This window comes from Pseudopipra pipra, chromosome 9, assembly GCF_036250125.1.
Source record: "Pseudopipra pipra isolate bDixPip1 chromosome 9, bDixPip1.hap1, whole genome shotgun sequence".
Lineage (NCBI taxonomy): Eukaryota > Metazoa > Chordata > Aves > Passeriformes > Pipridae > Pseudopipra > Pseudopipra pipra.
Window position 1 is genome coordinate 7,196,402 of NC_087557.1, and position 14,988 is coordinate 7,211,389.

Genomic DNA, 14,988 nt, shown 5'->3' on the forward strand with positions numbered 1-14,988 from the left:
ACAGAGAGGGAATAATAACAGGAGCATAGTTGTTTCTCTGCGATTGCTGCCCAGCTGCAATGTGCCACCGCAGCCTGGCGACAGGGACAAGCTGGAGGCAGCTCCCAGGGAGGGACTCAAAAGAGTCAGACACCTCTATCCTCCCAACTTTTCCCTTTAGAGCTTGCCCTGCTTTACATGCATCAGGCATTTTCCTCCTACACCCCTTCCTTCTGTGGTGTGGGTGAGGGAGGAGATAAGTGGAGAGGTGCCTCACTTGCTGCCTTAAGTCTGACAGCCAGCCTGGCCCCAGATCAAAGGAGCCAGCAGATGACTCTCTGCCCAGGTCTCTAGAAGAGCCTGCAAGCCAGCCCCTCATCCCTTCAGCCACCTACTTCAGAGTCATCCCTGTCTGAACACCCTCTTACAGAGGCAGGAAATGCCTGTGGATTTCAGGTGCATCTTCCCCAGTAGATCTGTGGAGTTCTGCCCCAGAGCTCCCAGCAGCTCCTTCCCTATAAGCATGCTTTTAGCACCAGGAAGCTCCCAGCGCTTTGCTATTTATAGCTTCACACACCAGCTTCCATTTTATTTTAATTAGCTGACTCCCTCTCCCACCTGGCTCTCAGGCACCTGGTGCATTAAATGAGGATGCTGGGAGCAGCACTCCCAGGAAAGTCTGTGCCTCTGCGCCAGCACCCAGGAGAGTGAGGACAAGGATGAGCAAAAGCAGGGATGGGGGTGTTTTCCAGCATGCAGTGCAGGAAAGCATCTGTGTGAGGACTGTGCTCTGGCTCCATGTTTTCCTTTCCCCCAGTACTGAGAGTGTGAGGTTATTTGAGGACATGGCAGCAAGTCACATGCAGAAGTACATCCTCAGGCTACTGACATCAGATCCAAGTTTTATGCTCCTGGCCTGGCTTGCTTGTGGTGTTTGTGTTCCTGCCTGTTGATAGCACAGGGAAAATCCAACCTGTGGTCTTTGTGTGCAGGTGAAACTTGGTGACCACTTGGGTGAGGCCTTTCTATCCAGGAAGGTACCAGCAGAGGTCAAAGCTGCTGATGTGTTGCTGTATTTTAGTGACATGACTTGTGCAAATGCAAGTTGCAGGTGCACTGTCAGCCCTGCCATGCCTGGAGGAGGAAGGCTTCTGTGCACTGAGTGCCTTTGTTCCCAGCACAAGGATGGCACAGCATCTTCAGATGAAAGCAAAATAGTTTCCTAGGCAGGGGACAGGAGCTGCTTGGGGAGCTGGCACTGTCACAAGTGATCTGGCTAGGGAACCAGTGAGGTTGTTTGCTATACCTACTGGCAGCACACTGTAGGGTGGGCTGGAAGCGTACTGGAGGAAATACCTAAAATCCAACAGCATCTCAAAAAAAGTGGAGAAAAAGCCTGGGAAAAAACAAGCAAACAAACAAACAAAAAATGATATAGTTGGGTCAAAATCTCCTGGCAGGGGCAAGTCTGACACCACTGAGAGAGCCAGTGCTGAGCACAGCATTTGCAGGAGCACTGGGGCTGGGAGTGCAGGGGCTTGGGGAAAGTGCTGAAGGACTTTGGCAGAGGAGCAAAAGGCTCAGAAGGACCCCCAAGGTAGCAGAGAGGGAAATGCCCCAGAACCGGTGAGGAAAGCTCTGCTGAAGGGAGAGCAGAGGGTGGAAGGAGCCTGCAGTAGGGAGAAGAGGATGGGGACAACTCCAAAATCAGGACCTGCACTCCACAGGCACTGAGGTCCACGTGCATCTCCCACTGTGGCAAACGCACATGCAGACAGATGTTGGCCAAACATGCCCCTTTTGGCAAGAAAGCAACAAACTGTGGGAGATTTTGACACTTTTAAATCTGGGGTTTGATCCAGATCAGAACAAAATCTTAAAAATGCATCCAACTTGGAAACACCAAGAAATTCCTCTACAGAAACATTTTACTTAGAAAATGGTAAATTGTTTTGGTAGAGTCAAAACATAATATTATAATTTCACATTTTACATACAAGTCAGAATCATTTACCTTCTTTAACTATTTTTAAACACCTGAAACATCTGAAAAGCCTTTTTTTTTTTGTGACACATCTGTCAAATATTGTCAAACTCAGTGTGTTTGTGAATGGGGAGATGTTCCCGGCAGCTGCAGCTGCCTGTGTTGGTGGGAGAGCCCTGACCAGGATGGCTGCGGGGGACAGGACTGGGAACAAAAAGGCCATCCATCTGTTCTGTGCAGGGCTCTGCTTTGGGCAGGCAGCAGTTCCCCACCCCATCACCAAAATGATCTCAACCGAGAGGGTGGTTTTATTTTTTCTCGACTTGGGGAACAGTTCTGATACTTCTGCTATCGATTTGTTTTTGGGAAAGGGGGGTGAAGTGAACCCCAAAGGGGACTGAGGGTGTTTGCAGCATGAGAGCACAGCTGATGCACTCACTGGTGTAAGCAGGAGCTGGTTTTGTCTGACATTGCATTGTTTATTTTGGGCAGGTTCTGGGAACAGTTTGCAGCTCTTTCCCCATTTCTTAATGTGCCTACACAGTAAACTATCTGTAATCATTAGCAAGTGGGCTGTTTCCTCCTTCAGACACAATTAGTGGGCAGGGTCCGGAAAAATCTTCCTCAATCTCATTTCCTTCACAGGATGCACTTGAGATCCCGGATGCCTTGGAGGGGGCAGGGTGCAGCCGCTGCCCAGCAGCAACCTCCCACAGGGTATGAGCATCCTCCTTCTGCCAGTCCCCAGGGACTGCTGGGGGGGGAGGCAGGTGAAATCTCAGCCTGCAGGTCAGTGAGGCTGAACCAAACACCCACCAGCACTGACTGTCAGTGAGGTGAACCAGGAACATGCAATGGCATGGAGATGACATAGTTTATAGTTTTTTCTCAGTCAGAGGAGAATTTGCCCCACCTGTAAGCCCCATCCTTACATCGTGCGTGAAGCTCACAAATAATTCTGGGGTCACAAATCATGAAAGAGATGTACAGCCTTGAACAGGCTTCCTTGCCCTGACCTCTGCCAAGAGCAGATCGCTTGGCTGCAATTCAGCTGCTCCCTGGAGCACAGCCGACTGCCAGAGAGCAATGCCATGGCCTTGGTGGCTCTGCTGCAGCTGCCCCCTAGTCCCCAGCAAGTCCTCCTCCTGCCTCACACTGGGGACAGGGCATGGCAGCCAGCAAAAGGGCTCGGTGGAGCAGCAGCTCTCCAGGGGGCTGAAGGACTGAGCGAGGGGGAGCTTCAGATTTACACTCAGGAAAGCTGGAATAAATCAAAGCAATTAAAGTGCAAATGAAGCCTTAAGCAATGCGGCATCCTAACTACCTGGGAAGTGTGTTGTGTGTACTTCTGTCTCACTCCCCCGTTTTTTTTTTATAGACAGAATTCAAATTACCTAAATAATTTAAATTAATTTGCCGGGTAGAGCCAGCGTTTGGGAAGTGCCTGCTGGCATTAATGAGACTGTTTTGCCAATGGCTCCACAAGGCCTCCAGGCTTGTCTGTGGCCCCTTGCTCCCCAAACAGGGAGATGGGATTTGTGCAGGTGCATGGGGATGCTGGCATGTCCCTGCACCCCCACCGCTCTTGGGTGCAGTGTCTGGTGCTGTGCCAGTGGTGCTGGGCACAGGCAGTGGGCAGAGGCAGGAGAGGGTGCAGGAGGGCACTGTGATGGGTGTCTGCGGGTTGCAGACACCGGTAAGGGCAGAGCTGGTAGTAATTAATCACACACTGCAATGAGCCACCAGCATTGCAGGAAAAAGCACAGTTTAATTTTCTTGCAAACTGCCTGGGCTGGTGGTGAAGTAAGGCTGTGACTGCACATCCTTGGGTAACCACAGGTGCTTTATAGTGTCCGGGAAGGCTGGAAAAATTGGTGCAAGACCAAGAAATAATTCCTCAGCCAGAGCAGAGGCACCAGAGTAATAGGGGAGGGGCTGGCTTGCTCTGATGCTGCTCACTTTCCCTCAGTGCCAGAGGAAACAGGGCAGAAATGAGAGTGCAAACCCTGCCCTTCAGTTATGTTTGAACCCATCTGCAGGACCCCTGAATCTTTCCAGGAAATCACAGCTCCCCCATTCCCACTGAAGCCTCTCCCATCCTTCGGGGAAGCTGGGAAAGGGCAGGCTGGGCTGGGAAATGGGGAACCCCCAAGCACACCCCAGAAATGGAGAAGGGACATGATGCTGCCTATCCCCATGCCATGCTGCTGGTCTTCACTGGTGAGACTGGATGCTGCTCTTGGGCTGAGCCTCGTCAGCTGGTCCCACGATGCTGTGGGTGTTATTGAGGGCATTTGCTCGCTCCAGTGCAATGGAGCTGTTTGTGTAGGGTAGAATTAGAGGAGAATATGCAATTAGGGATTGAATTTTGTCCTGGTAAGGAGGCCCATGGTTGCCAAGACTGAAGCATCGCTGCAGTACTTGCTTGTGGGGGTACTGGCACCAAGCAGGATACATAGGCTGTTAGATCCTATCCCAGAGGAAGCTGCCAGCTTGGCTCACTGGCATAACGCTCCAAGCTTGTTATGTTCAGGTGAGCTGCCTTTTATTTACAAGAATTTCTGCAGGAAGAAAGTTTTGAGATTACTTGTCTAAGCAAATATTTGCCTCAGATGTGCTCTTGTGGCTCTCTGTAATGCTTATTGTCTTGTTTATCCAGCACAGTTTTCAGTTTCTGAATGTATTGTCGGATGCAGTCATTTAAAAGTTATAAATCAGGATTTCCTGGAGTAATGGTTGTTTAAAAACTATCTACTTTTCTCTAATAGCCCTCTGAGAGTTTTACGTGCCCCCTCCCTGGTAGGATGGTCACACATCAATCAAATGGGCAAGATCTGCTCCATGGATGGGCAGAGACATATTTCCCAGGAGGTGGGGAAAACAGCTATTGCACAGCTGGAAAATAAGAAGGGCTTGCACCACAGCAAGTGCTTAGAAACTGTTTGCAAAAGGCAAGAGAGGTGCTCACCCTGGGTGAGGTACGATTTAACCCAAGAGGAAGCAGCTCTCGAGCCCTGTGATTCATCTCAGCCCTTCCATCCCCTTCCTCTGCTCCAAAAGGTCACCACAACAAAGGGACATGTTTATCAAACCCATCCCGAGCTGCCGTGAATCGTTCAGGAGCAGATGCGAGGGAAGAATCTGCCATGTGATCTCCTCAGCACCGGTGGTTAAAGACTTGTTGGCTGCTGTTGTAAACACGGTGAATTAACACCGTTCAACGCCCTGGGTATTTGCTGAGAGGCAGGAAGGGGTTTTGAGTCTGCTTTCATGAAGGCATGAGGAGAGCTTGGACTGGGAGCTGTGCCTTCCCCGAGCTTCCCAGACCACACGAGTAACGCACAGGGCAGAGAGCAGAATTTACCAGCAAGCTGCTTCCTAACCTTACCGTGCTGTGCTGCAACCCACTGCCCTTTAAATAACTGCTGTCTTTTGAAGGCATAAATACTTGCAGGGTGAAAGAAAAAACCCACCATTCCCTCCTGAAAGACCTAATTTATCTGGAATTATCCATCCTTGGCTATAAATCCCCTGTAAAACTTGGCATGAGTTTCAAAGCAGTTACAGCAATGGCTGTATATTTTTATCCGAAAGCTCAAGAAAGAACAAACTGAAGCCCCAAACAGCAGCTACGAGACGTTGCAGAGAACTGCGCTGGTGAGAGCGGGGCTGCAGGGAATGCCTTGCCTGGGAAGCACCGTGTAGCGGTAGTCATGACTTCCCACATCATTTTAGGCTTCTTTCTGAGCAATTCCTGCTTGAGAAATTGTTTTAACACACCAGTTTTTTCTGCTGGGCATGAGTAGGGCGGCAGAAGAGCAACTGAAGGTCCTGGCTGGGGCAGTGTATTTAAGTCCCGTGCTGTGACGTTTACTGAGCACCGCATCCTCTCCTGCCACATCCTTTGGGAACAAGGGCACAGGTACACACTTCCCTGCTGTCCACCTACTCAGGCACACGGCAGGGCTGGCTCTGACTCATCTGGCTTCCCACTTTCTCTTCTTTGTTCTTTTTTTCTCCCTGAAGCAGGAGAGAATCCAGCTTTAATTTAAATGAGCCTCCATAAACATAAGCAGCTGCAAAGTAGGGCAGGTTTTTAATGGCTTACATCTCCTTGGGCTTGGCTTCTTCCCTTCTATCTCCACCACCACCTAAAAGATGAGAGTTCTCAGGTTTGTGAGTGTCCTTGGTAAGCTGGTGGTGGGGAGCAGGAGCAGTGCCACTGAGTATCTCTGGCAGCTCCCAGGGCTCTCAGCAGGTCCTGGTTCCCCTCCTGTAAGAAGGGATGCTCCTGAGCCCCAAGGAATGTTCAGGGTTCAGGTTGGCACCTTTGCAGCCCTCCAAATCCAGGTCAAGACTCAGCCTAACCCCAGCAGGCTGGGCAGGGAGTGCTCACAGACCCAGCAGCCTGGCAGCCTTTCCACCAGTGGGTGTGGTATGGAGGACTGGCAAGGTGCAAGTTGCATGAGAGATGAGGATCCATGGGAGTACACAACCACAGCGGCCAGGTCCCACAGGATGAGTTGGGGGGGATTTCTAGGGGGATCTGTGGGGTCACACGCTTCCCAGGAGCTGCTATGCACATAGGGACTAGCTGTCACATGGCATGTGATGGGCATCTCTGGCTGTGATCATGATCTATCTCTGTTTGAGCAGTTTGGTAGCACTCTTGAGTGCACTGGCCCTGTTCACTTCTGGGAGTGTATTCCCTCCACAGAAAAGATTAACAAGTTAATTAGCCAAGTGCAGCATGGTGAAAAGGAGCTGTGGCCGTGAACCAGTCCAGAAAGCTGCTGGGACCTCATGCCACCATTGGGACAGATTTGCTTCGTCCCCCATGTGCCAGCCCTAACCTCACCCTTAATTGAGGAGGGATGGCCCCACACCCTGTGAGCTGCTCAGTAACTGGAATGCCATGGCCATAATTTAGCAGAACTGTCCCCAGCCTGGGACCTCTGCAGAGCACTTGAGCCTCTCTCTGCACTGCAGCTGAGACATGGCTGGGCTGGGATACCTGGAGCTGGGGTGCTGTGAGCCTGCCTGTCTCCACTGGCATTGTGGTTTCGTGTGTCTCCTGCAGAGACAGCAGGAGCACCCAGAGCATGAGCTTGGACAGAGAGTACCTGTGTAAGGGCAGCATGCTGTGTTTCCATGCAGGACACCCTGTGCTGTGTTCATACTCAATAAAGAGCTGTTCTGCATCGTCACACACAGGGCACAGTGGTGGGTACCCCTGCGGTGGGATGGTACCTAGTGGGAGCCCAGTTCGTGCCAAGGTGTGCTGGGAGCTGAGGGGGATGTCATCCTCACCATCCCATGCTCAGCACGCAGAGGGACCCTAACACTCATTCTCTGTCTTTTCCAGGGATGGAGGGATGCGTGTACAGGTCAGAGCAGCAGGAGCCCAGCACAGCCCTGTGGGGGTAGGCGTGAAGGTGGTTCCCTGTGAGGACACAGTGGGACCTCCCAAGGCCCTGGAGGAACGTGGAGTCTTGCTGGGAAGAGGGAGAGCTCCTCTCTGCCTGCTGCCCATTCACCTACTGTGTTTCCAGGGATTTATACAAGGATTTAGGGCTTGGAGCCTGGAAGAATATTAGTACCATAGGATTGCTGAAGAGCCTGACAGCGATGGGGGATGCACTACAGAGGAGGGACATTCCTTCAGGAGGGCCTGCACGTCCGTGAGCCCTGGCTGCTGGTGGCGGAGGGTGCCTGGGGCTGGGCTGCTCACCCAGCCCTGGGCTGGGGGCAGAGCCGCGGTGCTTGCAGGGCACAGCCAGCGAAGGGCGAAGAGCTGGGGTAGGGTCTGCAGGGACAGGCCCGAGCCCTGGGAGACCGGGGCTGCCAGCAGAGCCACTGCTCCTCCAGGCACCTCTTCCTGGGGTGGGGGTGGGGGACTCAGCGACCCTTGGTCCCTGGGCTCACCGTGGATGTCCCTCCGTGCACCGCCGGCAGGATCGCTCCCCTAGTGCCGGTGCAGAGGGACGGAGGGCCGCTCGCCTCACCATGGTGCTGCCACCACCTGACAAGCGCCACGTCTGTCTGACCACCATCGTCATCATGACCAGCATGGCCTTCATGGACGCCTACCTGGTGGAGCAGAACCAGGGGCCCCGCAAGATCGGTGTCTGCATCATCGTGCTGGTGGGGGACATCTGCTTCCTCATCGTGCTGCGCTACGTGGCCGTGTGGGTGGGGGCCGAGGTGAAGACAGCCAAGCGCGGCTACGCCATGATCCTGTGGTTCCTCTACATCTTCGTGCTGGAGATCAAGCTGTATTTCATCTTTCAGAATTACAAAGCAGACAAGAAGAACCTGGAGACAGTGGCCAGGAAAGCCCTGACCCTACTGCTCTCCATCTGTGTGCCAGGGCTCTACCTGGTGCTGGTGGCCTTGGACAGCATGGAATACATACGGACCTTTCGGAAGAAAGAGGACTTGCGGGGGCGCCTCTTCTGGGTGGCCCTTGACCTGCTGGATATCTTGGACATACAGGCCAATCTGTGGGAGCCACAAAGGACTGGCCTGCCCATCTGGGCAGAGGGGCTCATGTTTTTCTACTGCTACATACTCCTCCTGATCCTGCCTTGCGTGTCCCTCAGTGAGATCAGCATGCAAGGGGAGCACATTGCCCCACAAAAAATGATGCTCTACCCCGTCCTCAGCCTGGTCACCATTAACATTGTCACCATCTTCATCCGGGCCATCAACATGATCTTGTTCCAGGACAGCAGGGTCTCCACTATCTTTATTGGCAAGAACATCATCGCAATTGCCACCAAGGCGTGCACTTTCCTGGAGTACAAGCGGCAGGTGAAGGAGTTCCCCCAGAATGCCATTGCCCTGGAGCTCCAGCAGAATTCCCTCTCGCACAACCAGACCATCCACAGCGCGCAGGGCATCCCTCACGAGCCGTCGCCCACCAGCGAGATCCTCGACACATGAGGGATGCCCCAGCCAAGCGCTGGTTCAGATAGCCCCGTGCTGAGCAGAGGAGGGATGCTGCTTTCTTGCTGCCTGGTGCGAGCACGACCGACACGTCCCGGCAGGGAGGGCTCTTCTGGGCACAGAAACACCAACCGCGTTTTAATTGAGCTGTGGAGTGTCCTCTAGACGTCTTCATCTCAGGTATAACCCTAGGAGTCCTCCAGACAAACCAAATGTACTTGCAAAGGACCTGAACCAGCTAACCCTCTTTCTCCCTCCTGCCACAATCTCCCCTCCCGAGCAAAGACCGCTAAGGTTCCAACGTCCCTTTTTACTCCCCGAGCACCTCACCTTTACTCCAAGCCTGGATCGAAGATTTTGTAACTGGAGTCCTTTTTATGGAGTGGGGACAGGGGCATAGGGGTGTGGATTGGGGGGGGGAAGGGGGGGACATTTGAAGCAGTAAACCCTGTGATCGTAGCTGTCTCTTATCTCCAATGGTTGTGTTTACAGTTTCCTATTTATATGGGCCCCGGGGGTCCTGGGCTGCCCTGGGGGCTGGTGTCCTTGTGGTGGGCAAGAGCAGGAAGCCCTGCAGTGGGGAGCAGGGCGGGAGGCTGGCGTGGCTCTCCTGCCCTGGGATGAGGGGGACCGTGCCTCCACTGGCGCACTACGCCGACTCTGATGGGAGCAATATTTGACAAGCTGGAGCTAATCTAATGCTGGTGATTTATGTATTTCATTGACTCCAAACAACTCAGCACAATATTTCTATTTTCAGAAGGGTCCCTCTCTGTCTCCCTGCCATCGTGAGCCTCCCTGCCTGCAGCAGCCGGTGCAGATGCTCCAGACCCCCAGCACTGCTGCTGGCAGGAACGGGCACCCAGGAGGGCTTAGTAATAAGGATGGCAATGATGCATTTCACTCCGGCATTGAGCGTTTTTAAAGAGGGCTGCTTTCCACAGCTACTATATTTTTAAAATAAATATTTGGAAAAAAAAAAAATCCCCAAAAAAAAGAGCCTGGAAGGATGTGGTGCCCTGAGCAGGTGGCTGGGATTGGGGATGGCCGAGCTGGGGTCTCCTCTGCTGGCATGGGTGGTGCTGATGGGCTCAACCGGCCACGAGCAGCTGGGTGGGAGGTGAGGGCCAGACAGATAATAAAAGCCCCATGAGAGCAATGGCTTCTGGTGGTCTCTTTCCTGCCAGTGTGGGGAGGGATGGGGGCAGCTCCCATGCAACCCAAATCACTTATCTCCTCCTCTATCCATCTCCCCTGGACCACCAAGTGCTGTCACAAGGTGCTGTGCCCTGAAGTCATTGAGTGGTGAGTGCAAAAAGGAAATAAATAATTTTTCCAGCTGAAATGCTGCCCTGGGGCTGGGTGCCTCGCAGCTGCCTGAGCCTGGGGGGAGGCACAAAGAGACAAGCAGAAAACTTGCATCTCAAACATGCTGAAGTGGGATATTTTTGCTTTTTCTAAACCAAACATTTCATATTGAGGAGATGGAATAAAATGCCTGGTGCTGTTTACATTTCTCTTCCATATTTTCACTTGGCTCTGCTCATTGAATTTGACCTAAATCCACAAGTCATTTTTGTTTCCATCTTTTCAGCGCATCATGATCTGTCCAAAACATTTCAACCAGCCCTTATCAAGACTTCCAAATTTAGGACCAGACTATCACAGTCCTGCTTGGCCTCCCTGTCACCCAGGGATGACTCTAGTGGTAAGAAATCCACTGAGAAATAAAATTATATCTTTACCAATAATAGTGAGATTGCAATAGATTTAGCCAACTGGAAAAGTTTCTTCTCTGTTTTCCTCAGAGAACATGAGAGGAAGAGGGTAGGTGATTTAAAAGGTATTAGCAGGAATTAATTAAATTGCTAAATTATTCTGGAATACCTGTGGAATTACATATTACATCTCTACTGATTCCATTAAAATACATGTGATTAGCATTGGTGCAATTAACTCCCTAGTATCTAATAGCATTCTGCTGCTCTTTAGGTCATTAATTTATGAGCTTTTGTTTTATAGCTCGTCCCCAGAACTGAGCAGAGGAAAACCCTCAGGAAAATCTCTGGCATGGTGCCGTGCAGCCCTTGTCTGGGATGTGCCAGCTCAGGCAGTGCCCAGCGTTAGGCTCCACCCTGATACAGTGGTGTTTTATCCTGGGGATAAAATCAGTTATGTTGGGGGTTACTGTGACAGGTCACTGTGTGTATTTTTGTTCTGTCTCACCCTGATATCTAGCTCTGCATCCATGCCTTATAGTGGAATAATATATTATTATATATTATTATTATTATATATTCCAATTATATTTGAATAATATATATTATAATAATATATTCAAATATATTATTCCTTGAGCCTGATCTATTGCTAAGGTTGCTTGGGGGGATGTCTGACTGTGCCCCCTGAGTGGAGCCTGTGTGGAAAGGGAATAGTGCTTTATCCTCCTCGTACCGTAACCTCCAGGAAGGCTTAGGAGTCCCCTCAAGATTTTCCCTGGGGTTGCAAGACCCTGCTTTCCATTGCTGACATGGGGTTGTTGTCTTTGTGGAGAGGGGTGTCCCTGGGGAAGGGCTGCATTAGAAGCAGAAGTGAGAGCAGAGGTCCTGGAGGTGATGCTCACCTGGGATGCTGTGCATGGCATTGTTCCCATAAAGGCATCTGAGCTCACAGGTGCTCAAAGCCCATGAGCTCTGTGGTGAGGGGAGGGAGAAGAGGCTTTTCTCATCTTCTGCTGTTCAGCGTCCCCAGGGGCTCTGTGCGTGTTCTTACTCAGCAACACAACACTTTCTTTTCAAAGCCTTCTTGGAAGGAAGAGTTCCAAGCTGGCCCCTCCACAGCAGCTGCTGGAGGAAGGATGGGAACCAGGAGAGAGGCGAGCTAGTTGGGAAAGGCAGCATGGAAATTATCTGTGAGCAGGGGGGAGAGTCAGAGCAGCCAGAAAAGACCTCGGAGACGTGGAGAGAGCACAGGAGTGGCAGCAGTGCAACTGTTCCCTGCCCGGTGTTTTCTGAGGGTGATGCCTCCTCCCTGAAATCCACCCCTGCCAGAAGAGAAAAGACCTCTGGAAGCCGAGGGACCAGCAGGAGGGATGGCATGGTGGCTGGGCAGGGTGACTGGCTCCCAGCCTGGCTGGTTGTTAGGGGAAGGTGATATTTTGCCATGGGCAATGAGAACTAAAGGTAACAATTAAAACTAAATAGGCTGGAACCAAGCAATTTTTCAGCTTTCCACTGAGGAGGTGTGTTGGCAAAGGAGCTCCTTTGTGAAAAACGAAATCCTCCTGGCAAGCTATAGAATCCCACCTGCTGAAGCAAAAGCAGAAAATTAATAATGCAGAAGGGATGCAAATTCCCAGCCCTCCGGTGGAAAATCCAAGGGGGCAGGATCCCTCGCTGCCATTCAAAAACAGCCCATGAGTACAAGGGAGCCCTTGGTGGGGGGAGGCCAGTGGTGCTTTGGAGGCCCAAATGGTGCTCTCCTACCTGTCACTGACTCACTGGGTAGTGTTGAAGCTACACATCCTTCCAAGCCAAGTGACAACTCCTGAAGGAGCCAGGTCCACCCCGTAGCTTGCAGTGGACACTGAGCGATGGCAACCTTTGGAGATTCAAAACTCAAGCCTGTCTGAGCCTTCCTGTTGGACTGCTCTCAAAGGTCAGCAAATTGTCTCAGTCCTGCACAGCCACAGATGATCCCTGGGCGGTGGCAGTGGGCTGCACTGTACCCATTCACGTCCCAACCATTGCAGAACTGCAAAACAAGAGCTCACAAGTAAGTGGAGCAAAGCAAGCCATGGAGGCTGTTGTGACACATCAAGCCCAGACAAATCCAGCTGGGTTCTGTCCCCCTGTCCAACATTTGGACGAAGAGGCAGCAATGGGCTTGTACTGCTGCAAGCCTGACACCATCTGAGAAGAGCCTGGACCCAGCTCTTGTGTCCCAACAGCCTCATGGTACCTGCATTACCTCCTCACTGCCTCAGGCTGAATAACAAGATATTTTATCCTCCTGGGAGCTCACATCCAGCCCACAGCAGCCCAAGCCCCTTGATGCTCCACTGACCTGTGTGCTGGCCTGCTCCACAAGGCAAGGATGCCGACTGGGGCTCGAGCTGTAGCTTTCCTTTCCTGGGGTACTGGCAGCTCTCACATGTCCTTCTTGTCCTCTGAAAGTCTCCTTTTGGCAGATGAAAATATCTGATGCTGCAGCCCCGTGCAAGACTGGAGGAGGGTACCAGGCACTGAGCCAAAAGCACCCTACAGTCCTGCAGCCAAATTCTCCACGTGGGCCTGGCACTGGTGACTTTGCTGGGCCTGAAAGTGCGTGGGAGAGTTTTGGAGAAGAAATACACCCCCCAGGGCGATGCAGCACAAGGATAGCCCTGCAAGGCTCTCTGCAGGGTAAGACTTTGCAAACCACACATCAAGAGCAGGGTGCCTTGGGACAGGCTGCTCTCCCAGCCCAACATCTGCTTCTGTTTCCTGAAGTTTAATTACCACTCCCACCCTGGAACTTCCAGAGCCCAGCCTCCACTGAAGACCCGGGGCACAACTGCTCACGGGTGCCAGGGGAGTAGTTAGGGGAGCAGTTAGAGCCCTAACCCCAGACAAACACTGCAGGTACCTGAGAGCATCACCTTCTAAAGCAGCCCCAGGAAAGAGTGGGGGGCAGAGGCTGCCTTACCTACAGGAAACCCCAGCAAGGCACAGGGAAATGCTGTCCCATGGGGGGTGGAGCAGGGGGATACTTTGCCTCCTAACCTGCACTGCTCTGCTTCCCCCCTCAAGTGCACCGTGTGCTTGTGTGCACAGCCCAGCTGCAGGAGCACCACACTGAAGGGATCGAGGCTGTCAGGTTGTGTTTCACTGGGCAGGGCAGAGAGGCTCTCCATTCCCCCTCGTGAAACTCATATGCTCTCCCCATGGGATGCCGTGCATCCTGGTGCCACCTGGTGCAGCTCCATGCACTGTCACCTCAAACCATATATAAATAAGTAATTTTTTTGTCTTCAGTCTGGGTTTATTTGTTAAGCAGAGAGAGACTGAATAGTAACTGCTTTCCTCGTGCCTGCCCCAGATTTGCTGCACTTTTTTTATTTCAGGCCAATGCTGCAATAGAAAACAAAGGGCAAGTGTCCAGAGCACATTGACAGCAATTCCCATCCTCCTAAATTCCTCCTGCCCAGGCTCTCTGGCAAAAGTTAAAGTTTCTCATCAATTACAATCCTAACTTTGAATGCCCTGGATTTTTCAGCTGTGTCTGGTTTTTAGGTCTGGCATCCTTGAAGGATAATATCCATTTAAGTTACTGATTTGGGCTTGCTCATTTAACTTCACCTTAATAAAGATTTTATGTGGTTTTGACATGTTCATGTCTCAAGTGTATTGACACTGCAGCCTGAAGAAGCATTATGACCATAAGGGCTCAAGAAGCATTAAAAAAACCCTGGCAAGGTATATTGATTGCCCTCTTTTATAGCTGCTGGAAGACATAGACCAGTCATAGGAAAGAGCGAGTGTTGTAGATGGTTTTTATGTGAGCTCTGCTGATGTTACAGCAAAAGGCATTTGCAAAAAAATTTCTTGCAAGTTCTTCATCAGGATGTGAAGAAGCAGCAGTCCTCTTGCTGGGATGCTGTCAGGAGGGCGATTTTGAAGGAAAACTGCTGCACATAGTACTGAAGTCACCTCCAAGGAAAGGATGTCAAAGTGTAAATAAAAAAATAAGGGATGAAAATGCCCAGATCCTTCCCAGTGGTGTATCCCAGAGGAAAAGCCCACATGCCTCATTGGGGACTTGCTGTAACATGGGAAATGATAAATAATCTGCCAAAATCCATCCTTACAGCTGTGGGTTTCTCGCTTGACTCTTCCCAGATAATGCACCCCAATGTCTGTGCAGAAACACAAACACATTATGGGCATGGTACACTAAGAGCAACAGAGGTGAAAATTAGTAGAATGATCCATTGGCAGGGTAGGAATGCGCCTGAGATGGGAGAGGAGCATAATTATTGCCTCATGACTAGTATTTGCATACAGAGATGTACCCCAGAGGCCCCTGCACAACCACCT

General features: G+C 51.5%; 1 protein-coding gene across 2 annotated transcripts in view; it reads left to right on the top strand.

Annotated features, from left to right (window-relative positions):
- TMEM121 (transmembrane protein 121) overlaps positions 1-14,277 on the top strand; it is a 40,734-nt gene extending 26,457 nt beyond the window's left edge. For both annotated transcript variants that reach the window (XM_064664396.1, XM_064664395.1), the window contains exon 2: positions 7,329-14,277. In XM_064664396.1, coding sequence (XP_064520466.1) covers positions 7,970-8,908 — 939 coding nt within the window. In that variant the 5' untranslated portion in view covers positions 7,329-7,969 and the 3' untranslated portion in view covers positions 8,909-14,277. The remainder of the gene's footprint in view (positions 1-7,328) is intronic.
- Positions 14,278-14,988: the final 711 nt, after the last annotated feature.